Raw genomic sequence first — 17,857 nt, 5'->3', positions numbered from 1 at the left:
AGACCGGAAGCTTAATTTTCTTCCTTCCTTGAAAACTGAAGGTCTTGCCAGAGCCTAGCCTTTTACTTCGTGTGATTTAATAAGCACGAGGAAACTTTTGCAATAATTGTAAGCGACGTGATACTTTTATATCATGGAGTGCACACACCTGTAGTATCATATTGGGGTTCAGAATCATCACGGAATATTACACTGTCACTAAGGTTACGCAGTTTCTTCGTCTCCACGTGACATAACCCTCCTACTTTATCTAGTGGACGATACCAAACATCACTTGCGCATGTGCAGAGCTTAATCACGCTAGCATCTTTCCTTCAAACGAGGCTTGTTCACGGCGCGCGCCGTGCACTGAGCGAGCAGGAATTTGAAAGTAGACGGCTTATTTGAGGTCTGAGAGCAAGCAATAGGCAGGTATCAGAAGCGCTCGGAAGGGATGAGGGCGGCTATGGTTTGTACATCAATAAAGAGCCAGTATGTTCTGTGGAAAAGGAATTTAGCGAGTTCGTCAGGAAATTGGATACCCCAGTGTGATGATTACGAACACCTTGGATAATTCTAAAAGCGAAGACACCGGGGGAGATATCCGAGTATAAAAATGCTGTTCATTAGGAAGTGCTCGTAACATCAGTGCGATAGATCTGTTGAGAGAAACACTGTAATATTGCTGGGTGGTGGTCTGTTTTGTGTAGCTCCTACGTACTTGTGAAAAGCGGAGAAGATAGCATCGATTTTCTTAAATGCGCCTTGTGTTTTTCGCTATCTCGCAGCTTCGAAGTCAGAGCTGGGTGGTACAAGGGATGCATCCATCTCTAATGTGATGGAGAGTGGGATTCTCCTCCCCATGTATATACAAATTTATGTATCTTACACCCTTCACTTTAAGAAAGTATATTCTTATTATACAGAAATTGTGTCGGTCATCTAAAAGCTTCTTTAATTCAAGTAGGTGGCGGTTCTGAAATGATAATCTGAACAAGCATCTCTGAAAACATCCGAAAGGTGAACATAGGGAAGGGATTCATTTCCTTTTAACACTATTCCTATGAGCACCTCTTAACGTCGCTGTGTTGTTGTCATTGTGTTTGTCATGCCGTTAATAACTTACATGGCTTTAGAACTTATGTGTTTCCTGGTTCTTACAACATCTTCCCAGTTTGTGCTGGCGGACGCGCGTCGTCTGAGTTCGCGTGTCGTAACCACGAAATACGGAGCCTTACGTGGCTTTATCACCACTTTATCCAATCGACAGCTACAACCTGTCGAAGTATTCCTTGGTGTGCCTTACGCCAGTGCCCCCGTGGGGTCTTTACGTTTTATGCCCCCCGTAACACCCCCTCACTGGCGTGGGATTCGGATGGCGGATCATTTCGGACCAGTATGCCCGCAGCGACTCCCGGACATTGGGAATGAGACGCAAGCCCTTCGCCGGATGCCGACTGGGCGACTGCAGTACCTGCGTCGTTTAATACCCTACCTCATGAATCAAAGCGAAGATTGTCTTTATCTGAATATCTACGCACCGGCACTTGGTGAGTCAATATTTTATATCTGTTCAGCTTTTGATTGTCTGTTACTCTTTAAAGAGCTCATTATTGCTAGTCGTTTAAACTGGAGGGGAGATAACAGTTACTGAAGTGGGGGACACACGCCTTAAGGAAAATTCTGCTATTAAATAAGAAAGAACAAATACATCTATCAAAATAAGCTTATAAGAAAAAGAAATACTCTGATAAGTTGAAGTATAAGAATAAAAATATCATTCCAAATTCTTCACACTAAACTACAGACTGTACACAATGTCTTTCCTAAATTACATATTTCTTAGGTATATTCTTATACATAAACATGTTATGATTAACTCTGATAACTAGATTTATAAAAGTATCTAAACTGTTGGCTGAACGTTGCTGTTTGAAATACTTTGAATTTTCCTTTAAATTTCTGTTTCTGCAGATTATTTGTAGATGCATTTTTAAGTATTACTCAATTTGTTAAGCAATATGAATATTTATGTACGCATTGACATAAAATACAGGCAAATTTTAAAGGTAATGTTATTCACTTTACTTCTAGTGATTTTTAAGAATTTTCTGTGGCATTTATGAATTTTTAAACAGATCCCAATTATACAAATTTCTAATACGGTATTATTTTGGGACTTTATTTATTGGAAGAAACATTTTAAGAATCGAAATACAATATTTAAAATTTTATATCCGTTAAAATGCATCAAAAATAATATTCTATGTTATGTTCCTTAATTATTGTTTGGTAACCATCCTCGACACCTAGTAAATAGGTGTCGAGGATAACAAGTAACATTTATTTCAGAGGTTCATCAGCAAGTCATTTCTACGTATTTTCTTAATGGGGATTTCTGAAGGATACTGACAGGATTCATCTGATTTTTATTGCGTAATATCAACTGTAAGTGGAGGTAAAAATAATGAAACAGTTTCAACTGGCCTGGATAGCAAATGCTTCTATATCTCGAGACTTGCCTCTGAAATCCACATGGATTTATCAATTTGAACTGCTAAAATACAACGAAAATTTAAAATTAAATTGAAGAGAACCTTTTGGGAAGACTGTTCGCACTGGTTCGTGAGATCAGAAATTAAAATACTTAAACCTGCGGCTTTCGAATACAGTCTTTTCGAAACTTGAAGCATTAGCTATAAATAAAAAAACTTTTTGATAAATATTTTAATTTCAGAACTGTCTTCTCGTTTCTTGCTGTCAATAATGGTAATTTAGTAGAAAAGAAAGTTGTTTGATGGCTTGATACATAAAGATATATACATTTTGGATTAAAAATTATTCTGTCAGAAAAGTGATGCCAAAACTCAATTCATATCAAGCGTTTTCCGAGTGTGAGAGGGCAATGAATCTGCCTCATACTGCCAACTTCTGTTAGGAGAGTGGCATTTTTCTTTGGTCATTCGTGTGGATGCTAACATTTAATTTATTTTTGCGGTGTGTTTATAAATATACGCTAGGATATTCACTCCAACATAATAGTAAAGAAAGGAAAAATTATTCAAACATAAATTTCTTTGGTCACTTCAGTAGCTCTTGAAATCACAGTAAACTTTAAGACTTCCATAAGCTAAGTAAATGATTTTTCATTAATATCGAAAAATAAACACAAGCTAATTAACTAAATTTTAATGTGAACTTTCAATATTCTTTTTAAACAACTAGGAATGTGTACAAATTCAATAAGCTGGCACTTCATATTAATATACAGTAAGGTTCATATTAAAACCATATTATTGGTACATACTCTATTACCCATCGTATACTAGCATTGAACAGTATTCTATTTGTATAATACTGTACAGCACTCTACAGTATTCATTGTACTAGCATTCTTCAGCAATATTAATTCTGATATGAGTCTTCAGCAATATTAAAGTGAGCATTTTGAAGAAATGCGGATTGAGTTTACCAACTCTAAGCATTATATTCCAAGCATTTGATCTATTATTACGATTATAGATCTAAATTACGATTATAGATCTAAATAAAAAAATTACTATCTACTAAACATTTCAACATATTGTGAAATGTTTAGCTCTACAATCGTATCTGTAACTTAATCAGATATTATTCCTGAAAAAAATATTTTTGTAATCTCTAATGCGCAGTATTCTGTTAAGTACTATTTTTACTGATCAGAGAATTTATACACAGTATTAAAAAAAAAGTACAAGGCATCAATTTATGGCTATAAAAAATAACCAAAGTGTGCAAACGGCATTATTATTTGAACATTCCATACTGTGAATCCCGTCACAACCAGTTGCCCTCTCATTGCACTTCGCATAAGCAGCAACGCTTCCCAAGTAGAGAACACCATACAGCAGCGAAGACTGTGGTTGCTACCACCCAGACGGCACCGTTTTGGAGATTATTTCCTCGTCGGTGGGCGGGTAGACCCTTCCTACCCGAATGTAAGAGCTGACAAAGCGGTTGTGACTGATCTTTTTATACATGACATTTACATTAAATGTCATTTATAATAACAAGGTCAATACAAGTATCATTTTGACACAGTTGGAATACTGCCATATTCTCAAAAGTTTACTTTTATTATCACAATTTGTGAATTAAGGACGTTACGTGTAAAATGTTATTTGTAAGCGTTAGTGTAAAGTCTTAAAAATGTAATTTTATTTATATATATTTTTCAATTTAATTTTATGCTTTAATCTATTATTACTATATACTAAGTTAATATACTGGATCTTAAGTTCGAATCTTGCTAAGCGATTCAATTTTACACAACGATCACTACTTACAGATATCGTGGAGAAGCTGCACTCAAAAGGGTACAGTAAAATTTTTCCTCAGAAACAGCGTAATCCTAATGAAAATTGTAAACAGATTTTTCTCATGACAATACGATTATTTTTATCTCTAGAATTAGATTACTATGAGAGTGGGAATTTATAATATACTTCTCAAACCCGTATTAATCAGACTCGTGATGGTTGACAACGTAGTGACAACTGTCAGTTTTCTGATGAAATTTCTACTGTCTTCACTATGGCTTAAAGAATTTATATTAGACTTATTTTAAGCGAAGAGCTCATTCATGTCTTCCGAATTATTTTCATCCTTAACAGTGTGACTTGCATTTAAAGGTTCTACAAAGTTCAATCTAATGCACTGAAGCTTCAGTGGTTTTGAACGGGATGGAAAAATTTAAAACGGGATGGAAAAGTAAATACATAGCATCGCATTTACTGATATATTTTTTAATTTTGAGTATATTCTTTAAAATTTATATAAGTAAAATAAGCGTGATTTAATTAAGATCGCGGAAATTTTGCATCACCATGAAAGAAATGGCAGAGAGTCAAATAAAAGTGGGCACACGTATTACGGATAGAAAGAGAACGGCTAGGTACCAAAAATAGAGAAACAAATGATACGTCGCAGTTTTAATTCATTATGTAATGTGAACACGTCTAGGTGCAGCGTGTGTAGATGGCCATCCTGTGTAATATTCGTTCATGATTTATTCGCCCTCAGGGGCGTACCTGCAGGTGGGAAGCATCAGAGAAAGATAAAACACTTTTAATCATAATTAATCTCAGTGAATGGATTATGTATGACTAAATCCAATTCATCGAGTGCCGGTACTGATGTACCCTTATTCTGCCATACTCAAGCAATCAATCTCTATAGGTGCGTCCTCATGGAATCATTGTCCAGTTATGTCCCACACATGATCACGATCAGGTGAGAGGTATACTGAATGGCTAATCAAAAAAGGATATCCACGCAGTGAAAGAAGTCTATGGTGACAACGGTTTTGCGATGAACCATTATCATCCCGCAAAAAAACAAACAAAGCCCGATAGGTGCCTAAGGAATTAGTACAGAGGGTGGTATCGACGAACATTTAATGCGTCATTTGAACGAACTGCTGATGAGTACCTGCCATCTATAATACCACACCAGACTATTCGATGCTGGATATGTATAACACTGAACAACGAGCATTTCCGCATGATACTCATGTGTACGTATCCAAACGTGTGTTCTCTCGTCATTTTATTCAAGACAAAATCTAGATTTGTTGGTGAACAACAGACCTCCAGAGAGTTTGGCGATAATGGTGGGAGTTGAAATAGTTTGTACAGTTTAACGTTATTAGAATGCTGTCACATTGCAGAAAGACTGAACTACACTATACCTGAGCTAGACCGGCTGATTCTTCCACAATAAATAAGTAAATTATAATATTTAAAAAAAAAAAACTTAAATTCCTTATGTCATTTACGGGATTCGAAACCAGGCCTTTACTACCCGGAGTGGGGAGAACAGTGGCACTGTTCTAGTCACGAGAGCTAAAATTCCGGAATTAAGCAGTTTCTCGCAATAGTGGCACAGATTCCTACTTACAGAAACAAACTCTGGTTTTTCATTTAGTAAGACAATGAAACCAACCACAAAATTTATGAATACAGCACGCTGATTTCGCACAGGTTTAGTTGCTTTGGCCCAGAAGCAAACGGTGCAAACAATTATTATTATTTAATTTTTATGAGGCCTCATCGTTAATGTCTGCAAAGCAAAATCCAGCAGAAGCATAATAAAAAGTATTAGCCATTTCCATGTCTTATACGCCACATATAACAAGCCACACAGTCCAGCATGTTCTTCCTTGTATGCTATTATGATTGCGTTTATTTGCGTGTATGCTATTATGATTGCGTTTATTTATATATATTTTTCAATTTAATTTTATGCTTTAATCTATTATTACTATATACTAAGTTAATATACTGGATCTTAAGTTCGAATCTTGCTAAGCGATTCAATTTTACACAACGATCACTACTTACAGATATCGTGGAGAAGCTGCACTCAAAAGGGTACAGTAAAATGTTTCCTCAGAAACAGCGTAATCCTAATGAAAATTGTAAGTCCAGCATGTTCTTTCTTGTATGCTATTATGATTGCGTTTACTCAGCCACTAGTGTTAAATACGTGAAGGATTTTAATCCATCACTTATGACATTTAACTTAAAGCAGTCTCTTGAGATAAAAAAATATTTTTTTAGTTCGCATTTTCCAGTTAAGTGGTAGCGGAGGGGGGGTGTCTACTATTATGTTTCGATTGCTGTTTTCTATGAAGGTTGACCTCACTGGACGAGTTCATACATGCGTTCTTTTGGAATAAAATTATTTTTTCCACCTTTTATAAACACTAAGGAAGAACAGAGAGGGGCATAATACTTTTACTTTTTTTTAAAAGTCTGGTATTATCAATCTGCAAATTTGTCGGTTTTTTTTTTTTTTTTTTTTTTTTGCAAATAAAACGAATAAAAAAAAAAAACAAGTCTATTGATACGCCAAATACGCAAGTGTTTATGAGCACCGTGTTACATAAATGAGAGCTTTACAAAAGCTATTATTATTTTTTTATTATTAAAAGTTTTGAAGTCGATTCAATGATGCTGCCTATCTGACGCAAAAAGAATAAGGGAATCAATACAGAAATACAATCTTTTGGTTATCGAGAAGTGTGGGTACTGCCCTGAAGAAATCACGCGTGTGATAACAGCTATTATTTTAATTAAATTCTTTCTTGATATTTGTTGACTTTAATTTATTATTTGGGAGTCTGATTTTGCTTTTGAAGGAAGGATTTCTATTTTTGTGGTTAATATAGGCAGCAGAACAGGCCGAACGCGCGGAGGGGTGAGGGGCTCTTCTTGTGATGAAAGAAATTTTTCGTTTTCTAATTTAATTAATGCGGTTAGCTTGTTAAGTTTTTTTTTTTAAATATGCTAAGTGATTGTTACATACTTGTGTAATGTGTTGTAGTTTCAGCATTATTAACTTTGCATGGTTTAACAGAGATTAATTCAACTGAACTATCTGCTTATGCGATTAAATATACCACATAAGCTTTCCTTTCTTTTTCCCTATTTGAAGATCTGTTTCTGTATATAGTTATGTCAAGTGTTTCATTAGCATGCTAAGACGACCACCCAATGTATGCTATCACTGTTATGTCTGTTTTTTTAATGTTCCTGTTTTCATCAAAATTTATAGCCAATAAATGTAATTTATTAACCTTAACTCCGTATCTAATTTTATGTAATATTTATTAACATATGAGAGTGCAACTGCAGGGATATGGAAGTTTAATATATTTCTTTAAGCCGTTTAATATGTGTATATGTCAGAAAGTTAGAACATAAAGCTTCAGGTTATGAGATCCTATATTACTACATTCGAATAATGCAAAGCATCAAATTAAGCAGCTATTAAAACATAAGAAAAGTGCATCGCTATTTGAAAATATTCTATTATGAATCCCCTTCACTGGGAAAGGATTTTTCCTGCTCAGAGATAATCTCGAAAACACCATCTGGGTGTTGGCACTCGACTGAGAATGAAAAACAGTCTTCTTTACTTGGGAAGTGTTGCTTATCCGAAGTATGAGTAAAACAACTCGTTATGACGGATTCACAATATAAAATGTTCATATGATGAAGTCGTTTGCAACTTTTGTTTGCTTATATTTTTATAGCTACCTAAATGGATTTATTCGTACTATTTTGGTATATATGTTTAGTAAGCATTGCTCGGCTTGATCAAAATTATAACATTACGTTTAATAATAAGATTACCCTTAATTTTAACGAATGGCAGGCTTATCTGATGGATGCCTTTTCGCGTATCAATTTTTATTTTCATGAGAAACTCCTCACCAGTACGTCCATTGAGTGCAGGACTATTTAAGATGTGATAATTATCGCTTATTATATTTTATGCAGCGATAAAACTACTATATATATATATATATATATATATATATATATATATATATTTGCTACACTAATATATTTCGCCTTTATGTCTAATTTCACGCCTGAAATTCCATTCGCTTTAAACAGTATTGGGGGAAAAATGCTCTTTTAAAAGCGGGTCATGGAAAGGCAATACACGTCAATCAGCATTCCCTCCACATGGACAGTGTCCAAATTTGTGTTTTGGACAACGTTCAACACGCGTTACGTTAATACATTTTAGAGATATTTTTAACAGTCAAATTTTCTTTTGTTTTCAAGATTACTTTCAAATAATGCTTTTGTGCTGTTTCAATGCACCAAGTACCTTAGTCATATACTTACCCCTAGACCCCCCAAGTACCTTAGTCATATACTTGCCCCTAATATCTAACCCGATAAAACAAGTATCTAACCTGAATTAGCTAACCAGACCTTTAGCAGCGTAGTCTAGGGTTGCCATATCGAAATCACTAATAACGGGGACAGCTCCAAGAATCAGGTTAAAAAAAGGTGATACAGTATATCAATAGAGAATGAGGACAAAAGAGATGACGCACTAATAAACCAAGTTTTAATAATCAGTATAATACATTACAAACACGTGTATAATAATACATAATATTTGTGTATATTCAAAACCTAAATTTTTAAAATATTGTATTGGCAGTGTGAGGTCAAAATTATATTAATAATCACTAAAAATTGAAAAACTTTCTCTATTTCTGTTACCATTTATATTTTCATGACACAATTTGTTTTACAATGATGGGTTACAATATAAGTATGAGTAGGTACAGAAATTAAGCAAGACATTTCTTTAAAGTTATTCTGTAAAAAATAATATAATTAAAATGTTAATGATATAATTAAATAAAGTAATATACGACTAATGTTAATTGTCCTTTGTCCACTGATTATTTATTAATGAAAAGACCCTTTGTATATTTTCAGTGTGAGGAGTTAAAAAAAAAATGCAGATTTCGAGCTCTGTTATAATGGGAAATTACGCTATTATTCTTTAATTTAATTAAGGCAAATCAATTACCAAATTAACATACTTCTGTAACCTTGGGCGTTTTTCAGTACCATTTATTAATAGCCCTCTGTTTTACCCATTTAATGCCATTTAAAAGGAATTGGGTTGGGGTAGCAATAAGGAACAGTCGGAGAAGGCATCTAACAGTGGATGTAATCAGGAAACAGCGGTTTTCGCTCGCGGGTCAGGAGAGGTCATTAAAAGTATAAACATGGGTAGGTTTTACTCTGTGAGCGTGGGAGGAGCAGGGCAAAAGATACCGGGTTTCTCGCGGGAAATATTTTTCGGCCTGAGTAAAAGTGACCTTATACATATGTATACTATCATGTGATTACAGTACTTTCAAAGAAGGAGAGGGTGAAGAGCGGAGATGCTTTTGTTGATCATTCTGAATACCGAATGGCATAAGCGTGAATTTCTCTTCTCAGCAGCCAATGAGAAGCGAGTATTCTGTAAACAGTGTGTGGGAGTATGTCGGTAAATAAAAGCGGGATTCGGGGAGACCCAGGGAGGAGTACAGATAAGATGAGAGTGAGGACTTCATAGTCGGTATTCTGACCGGACAGCGCCATGGTTCAACTGTCGGAGGGATAGCCGTCGGCCACCGCCCAAGACTGCCCACGGGGAAAAGGGGGGGTTCGATAGCTGACTTCTAGTGAGACAGCGTGGAAGTTCTTCTAGACTTTTAGTGGAATTTTATTAACCCCCGGTGAAAAATAGTAATTTTTATTTTATAAAACACGAATTAAATAAATTGTAACTAAAAGCCACTATTTCAAGTGTCTGCATTTTCGTTTTATCGTTTTCAGGTTCCCTGTATTTTCACACAAACGGTCTACTTGCGACTAATCGTTTGTGTTCGTATATTGCAAACACGATCGCAGGCAGCAAATAGGTTCGCATGAATTGGTTCCTGACAAATGCTGTTGTAATTAGAAGGTGTCTCGCGGCTTTCAGAGAAATCTACTGCAGCCACTAATTCAATCATCGGCAGTTTTGCTTTTCACATTCCCTTTATTTGTATACCGCTGTGACCAAACAACGGTTTGGTCACATTATTAAACACACAGCATTAAAATATTCATATTATTAAACTATGATTATCACTAATGTCGTTTTTATGAACAGATTTGTTTGAAACATATACATATGTTTCAAATATTAAATAACAATAAAAAATATACTACATGTTCCCCCCGAAGTTTGCATTCTTCCCCTCCCGGTGCAAACGCTCTGGATTCAACACTGCTTACCAGCCTATATAAGTATGGAAGCTCTTGTATGCAAGGTCGATACTGATCTAGTTAGAAAATAGTTTTGCCCTAGCTAATCTAAACATGTGTATATTAATGTTAAGCACTAAAATGTTTATATACGTCTTAGATAGCTTAAATATGGAGTTTTATATAAAAGTTTGGATTAAAGTAAATATCATAACAAGAGGTTTACATTTCAAATGTCTTGTGTCTTAATTTATTGTAAAGCTAACGTATCATTTAATAAGCGTCTCATTTTTGGTATACTTGAAACCTGATAAATGGGTCAAACAACAGGTGGTTTTAAGTGTGTTAAGTTGAAGTAATAATGACGGCTATTAAGAGAGGATATATGCCCAGAATTATGTGTTTCCTAACATTTGTCAACTTAGTGTATATTGTTGTTCTTATGCTTAAATATTCTTATGATAAATAATGTCGGGGAACAGGGTGGTTTCAAAGGAATTAACTAGAATCACTAACAGTGGTATTGGTGAATGCGAAATACTGAAGTAAATGTATGAGCTACGTTTTATTAGATTAATAACTAATAGATGGAATCTATACTAGAACTATGTGTGGTGAAAATGTATTGTTTGTTTATGTGTGTTGTTAATAAATAATGTTGAGTTTTTAATATGACTCACTCTCTCTCTCTCTCTCTCTCTGGAAAACATTCTCATTCACCCGGCAAGCAGTAGAATTAGTTTAAGTAGAAGAAATAAGAGATGGTTTAAGTGGAGTTGAGTAATTAATTAATTTAATGATTACTCAATTTTATCACAACGCACTTGAAGCCGCAATAGGCAGGGAGTCAAACTCCTGAATATTGGGGCCTAGAGACCGTATCCTAATTATGACCACTAGGCAAGCACATTATGCTGGATCTCCATTAAAGGTGCAAAATATTAGGATCAGATTGAAATAGTCACTAGCCTTCCCATCCCAAAATAGCATAATACAACTCTGAGTAATGCACTTGGTTTTTAGCATTTTCGAAACATTTGGTCCATTTGTTTATTTTTGCTCTCCATTTCTACAAAATATTCCAAGCTTGTTAATTAATCAACAACTCCATCAATTTGAATCTCTTCAGCAATAAAATACTAGAGACGTTGCATGTTGGCTTTTCATTTAGGTTCATCCATGTGAAACCAATTCTTCTAAAGGTTTCACCACTTATCCAAATACTCCAGGCAATTACTGTATAGAGATTTGATCTCATCATAAAATTTTCGCACATCTTGTGCAAGTTTTTCTGCAAGTAGCGATTTAATTTTTAGAGGAATAATATTTGAGTTGATTTTAAACTACTTGATACTTCAGCAACTGAGTTGTGTTCTCTTTCAAATTTTTCAATGTGAATGTGGAATACACTCATTTGAACAAGCTATATGTGCAATTCATTGAATTAAAACTCCAACAGTGTTTATTTAATACAGTGAAAAGATAAAGAAAACCTTCGGATGCGGCAACATTAAAATCAGCATTTCTAAATTTAAATACATTAACAAAAATTTGATGTACGTTTTGTTAGCATGATGCACTCAAACAGAGACGCATACCTCTTATTGAACAAGTAATAAATTTGGCTTCATAAATGTATAGATATAAAATGCCATTTCATACTATTTTAGTTATAAGAGTAAAGTATGGATGCGTCATCTAGTTTTACTGTTGATGTATAGATTGCGTCCTTCGAATGACCTATACAACTTCAACTTTTGCTCAGCTACCCTTTAGAGACGGAGCACAATACAAGTGGCTATTTATTTCTTAGAGACGAGATAAAATTTGAAGCGCTGAGAAGACTTACCTGACAACTTGTTGAATTGCACGAATGGATTATGGTGTTGTACAATGGAGAAACCGTCAAGTACTTGTTGAAAACTTGTACACAATCTGAAGCGACTGTCAACAGCACGAAGTCGGTGCTGAAGCTCAAGAGAAATTTGCAAAGACGATATAATATAAAAAAAGGAATATCAGAAACTCGCCACCAGTTGCATCAGTACGATAAAATATAATAAATATTTAAACTCAGGTGTAAAGTCAATGATAATCAAGGATGAATCAAAACAAGAAAGGAAAGGGGGTAATATAAAAACCTGACACCAGTTATCAACGTAAAGTAAAATTAACCCAAACGTATCAGAAGAGAAAAACAAAAAAAAAAAGTTCAGAGTTTCTAATTAAAATTTAAATCTAAGTAATGAAGTAAAAGTTTAAAATGTTAGAAAAAATATGGTAATGAATAAATAACACCAATTAATGTATAGAAAAATTATCATAAATTTATACGTATGGAGAAATTATAACGCAGTATTAATTGACAAATTAATGAGATGAAAGTTTTGGATTTCGGGTAGAGTTACAGGGAAATTAAGATTGGAAAATGATAAGGAAAAAAAAACGTACATGGTCGGTAGTAATTACTGTAGAGACAAAAATGGAGCGTTAAGTCTAAAAGCGTTGAAGATATTTTAAAATGTAAATATTTCAAATGTTAACGATCGGTCAATCTTCTACCTTTCCTCAAGTAGTTTCTGGTTTTCTGTCTTCCTCGTTAGCAAAAATGGCGCCAGATGGGTCTCTGTTTTATATGAAGGTCCTTTTCAAAAGGCTGGAAATCTTATCCAATAATTTTTCTAATGACAGCATACTACGTTCCATTTTTCCTGTTTATCAAAAACTTTTTGCTGCACAAAACAACAACTACGAAAATATCCACCGTCAATTTCTGACACGGATCGATCTTTGGGATTCAGTGGGGTTTCATCTTCAATAACACACACACACTTATGCGCAAGATTTATTGGGGATTGCCCTCTACCCTCTTTCTTTCCACAAATGTCTCTGCATCAGTAAAAGTTTTTGCTCACGACACTATTTCTTCTAATCTATGTAAATCTGAAAACTAATTACCATTGAAAATTTTCTTCATATACGGAAAGACTCAAAATAGCATTTACAGCGAAAATGTACTATAGTGGAAATTCCTAAATATGAATTTTCACTTATTATGATCATTATTTTAAGGTCTAATCACTGTACTAAATTTAAAAAGCGGTACATTTTATGTTATTGGTAAAACAAATGCCATTAAAATAAAAGGTTTCTTGATTAATACTGTTGTGTACACGTTGCAGTTCACTACTACAGAACTCCGATATTTGAATGGATGTTTTGATACGTAGTTATGTAATCGTAAAATTTGATTGCTGTTTTTATTTTCAGATAAGAAAAACGATATTACTTTAAAACCTGTTTCTAATAGAGCTCATATATAGGTTCCAAACCGAAGGAGGTCTCTTAAAATACAATTAAGAACTGAACAGTCCCAAAAATAAGAAAGCAATCACTATTACAACGGAAACAGAGAAAATAAATTAGAAATGAAAACGGAAAATAAAGAAAACGAGTGATCAAAACCAAACTGATAAGCATAAAGTCATCCGAAATGAAAATGAATGCCGGAAGCTTAGGTCAAGGACGGAAAATTCAATGTTGAACAACCCCAGTGATAAATATGTAACAACGTCCTTAACATATTTCATAGTGACAAAGAAAACATGATTCTAAAACGGAGAAGATAAACGAAATGTATCGACAAAGAAAGAAATAGGGCACGGAAAACCCCAGTGAAAATGCAAAGATTTGCAACAATGCGCTTAAGAGTGAAAATAGCACTATAGTTGGTACTGTGGTGCTAGTTTCAGTTTTTGGCTTCAGAAATTGCACTGATTTTATCTTTCGCTCCATGAACGGAATGAAATACTAGTTAACCCCTGAATATGGGTAATGCGAGTTTCTCACTCCCTGCATTAGTTCTCGGGATGGGAGGGATTTAACAAGCTACTCGGAAGAGAAAATTATATTTACAAACCTATTACACTTCACGAATTTCTTTATCCGTATTGACCAGTGTCACCTTTCTAAGTATAATGCAAATTTTATGATAATGTTGGGTTTACTTTTATCTCAGTCACCTTAAAAAATCTTGCGGTTCGAATGTTAAGACTCGTTTCGGTAGGATTTATTTTTATTTCGAAGAACTCGGACTAAGGGCATCCGTTCATTTTAGGTTCTCGGTGTTTTATTTGCACCGCTCTGTCTCCCTAGTTGGATAAATGTAAGTAAATATTTCATTTCTTCTGTCTTTATCCTAAGTACTGCTACAAATGGTAGCAATTCTAAAGGACATTTGTTTTACAGAAACAAAAATCCCCTCCTGTTTGTTTTCTCAGCTGAAACTGAAATCACACTTTCAGCTAATCCTATTTAACATTCGGCTTGTTTGTTGTAATCCTTTTCTTTAGTGTGTACGCTAAAGGCGAAGTATGTCACCTCTATACCATACACACAACTGAAATACCAGGTAAGAAAATTTGCTCTTGCGACTTGTTTTATTTTTTCCAAGTTACTATTGATAAATCAGTTAATCTCCATTTACATCTGTGGGTGATACCTGCAAATGTTTAAGACCTTAAAACTGAATAATAACTGAAATATTTCACAGTATTTTTATTTGGCTTTTTTCTTTTATTCCTCATAAAATCGCTTTTAAACATTTTATCCATTAGCGTACGTTTATCAATAAGAGCCGGTGCTTTTTGATCTCTTTGCACAATTGTATATTAATTTCCTCTGAAGTCCACTGTACAAAGGTAGCACAGCAATTTGAAGCTCGATACGTATTTATTTTTATCGCTAAGGAGGAAACAATTATTTTCCAACTCAGCGTTTCAACTGGATTTGCGTAAATTCCTTTTGTTTTAAACACATTAAGTAATCTTTAATCATAAAATTAGTTATTTCTCGTACGACTTTTATACGAAATGAATCCCAAGTGATTAATTTTAAAACATGCAGGAATAAACTTTATTTTAATCTCCATCTAATCTAATCAAGTGTGATCCCAAGTCTTTAATTATGCATAAGTTTTTAATACTATATTCATGTTAAAATTAATGCAGCTTATAACATTGTGAAAACAATGCAGTGTAAAAATTAACTGACTTAGATAGCTCAAGGAAAACCGCAGGTTCAGCACAAAGTATGATTTTTCCATTGATGAAATGGCAAGTCTCATCATAGGGTAGAGAAAAATAAACTGTGTAAATTGAGCTCACTCTCTCTATCTCTCATTTAATTATATAAAAAAAATTAGATCACATCCTTTATATACAGAAATGATGACAAACTAGAGAAGGAAACGACTTTCAGTTCCCTAGATAACTCTTCTTTCTGGTGGCTGGACAACAAGATAGCCCAACATTCGTTACAAATGATCCTCTTAAAATCGGAATTCGCAGTTTATTCACTATATAATAATAACCGATCTCGAACAGGAACTCAGAATTGGTGTTTACTTTCATCTAACTGTAGCCACTAACTGCTAGTCACTATAAAAATTTATTCAGCTCCCATAATTCCTACCTTTTAATACACCAGTACAGTTTAAAATTGTTATAGTAACGTTCAATGTATTTGTAGGCATGACACAAAGGAATTGATTAGGAATCAGTGTTTTATTTGACATGGTTTTTATTGTGAACGATATAACCGAACTACGCCTCGCATCTTCAGCTACATTACAACACTGATAGTTTATTTTTGATATAAAATCTTAAATAGGCTCATTTCTGGAGATACTGATGATTCCGATCTAATCGCGGAACCATGTATTTATTCTTCGAGACTATCGTCCTTTCTGATCGAATGCTGAAATAAAGTATGCATCGTACAGGTATTTTAACCCCACCATTCTACATTTGTGAGAACGACAATGATATATTTGTACTACAAATCTTATTTTTTGAGAGAAATTATATATATAAAAAAAGTTATTTGATGGCACAATGAAGGACAAAGCCATTTTTATTTATATAAACGTAGGTGTATTTATAGCATGTTGTATTTTATTGAAACAGGTTTAGACGTTGCAATCTGTCTAATCTATTTATTGATATTTTAAGATTTAATAATTTCTCATATAGTATAGTTTTATATATTACGTGTTTCACTGACATGAAAGATTAAAATTCCTTCTTTAACAGTTACAATTTGTTGGGACCATTGTATTATTTATGACAAATAAAAAAAAAAAAAAAAAAAAAAAAAAAAAAGATTTTGGAAAATTTTTGGGTTCTCCATACCAAACTACGGTTCCTAAAATATTCCAACCAACAAAGTGCCATTAATTTACTATATGCAATATTATCATATCTGTTTTAGTTACGCCGTACTTGAAAAAAAAAGGCTACACTAATTAATACGCAGGTGTATTAAAAATATTTGATGCCGTTTAACGATACGAATTATAAATTTCACGTTTTTATTAACCCGAGTTGATACTTCACTGCAGCGCACCTTTATACTGCAGAGAAACTACAATTTATTTTCCTTTCGACTTTTGTCGAAAGTCGAAAGGAAATAGCGGCAAAAGAAAGGAAATAAATGGCGACTTCACTACACGCTGTGCTTTTTTCATATATTTCCTATAGAAAATAGCACTCTCTGCTATTTTCATATACAATGAGATATAAATATGATAGATAAGATTTATTATGAATAACTTTAGACTAACGGTCATGTTACTTGAGGCCAGATAAATTCTTAGGATTATGGTGCTGATTAACATTGTGTGTGTGTGCCTAAAGCTGCCATTTGGTAGCAACACATTCGCCTATGTTTAAACTAAGGAAACTAAAAGCAAAAATATACCACATCTCTTCTGGGAGTATGAGCTTAAAAAACAAAAACAATATGAATGGCACATGCTGGGTATACATTTAGTTTTGTTTTAGTGATTCTGTTTTACAGGTTAAGCAGCAACAGCATATTTTCTTTTTATAGTTAATTGCAGGCAGATCCGAGTATTCTGTGGTGTAACACCACTTCATGTAAATGCCGTTAAGTTTGTAAACGGCTATTCACCAAAATGAGGCAAAGATAGACTACAGCAACTGAAGTAATGAAGATTCAGAAGTTACTTTATTTCTGTCAGGCAATATGTGGCGAATCGTAAATGGGAATTTTATAACAAACTTAGGGAAAGTGTACTGTAGAAGTACTCAATTTAGAAAATATCTTTAAATCATCACTAATGACCAAATTACATATTGCGGGACGTGCTATGAATTCACATATAAATATTCTTCTCGACAAGTAAAAGAAAGGATAGCTGTAACATTTTAGTCCACTTGACCACCGAAAACTTGGGAAATAAATTAACTTTTATCAGG

The 17,857-nt window shown here is 34.0% G+C and overlaps 1 protein-coding gene across 1 annotated transcript in view; it reads left to right on the top strand.

Annotated features, from left to right (window-relative positions):
- The first annotated feature begins 1,030 nt into the window (after positions 1 to 1,030).
- LOC150091105 (neuroligin-4, X-linked-like) overlaps positions 1,031 to 17,857 on the top strand; it is a 641,407-nt gene continuing 624,580 nt past the window's right edge. Inside the window, exon 1 of the mRNA XM_090374313.1 lies at positions 1,031 to 1,529. Within this exon, the coding sequence (XP_090230439.1) occupies positions 1,088 to 1,529 (442 nt within the window). The 5' untranslated portion in view covers positions 1,031 to 1,087. The remainder of the gene's footprint in view (positions 1,530 to 17,857) is intronic.

The sequence above is a fragment of the Mastigoproctus giganteus genome, chromosome 1 (genome assembly GCF_048544385.1).
Source record: "Mastigoproctus giganteus isolate SK-2022 chromosome 1, ASM4854438v1, whole genome shotgun sequence".
NCBI classification, from domain to species: Eukaryota; Metazoa; Arthropoda; class Arachnida; order Uropygi; family Thelyphonidae; genus Mastigoproctus; species Mastigoproctus giganteus.
This window is presented reverse-complemented; position numbering and strand designations above follow the sequence as displayed.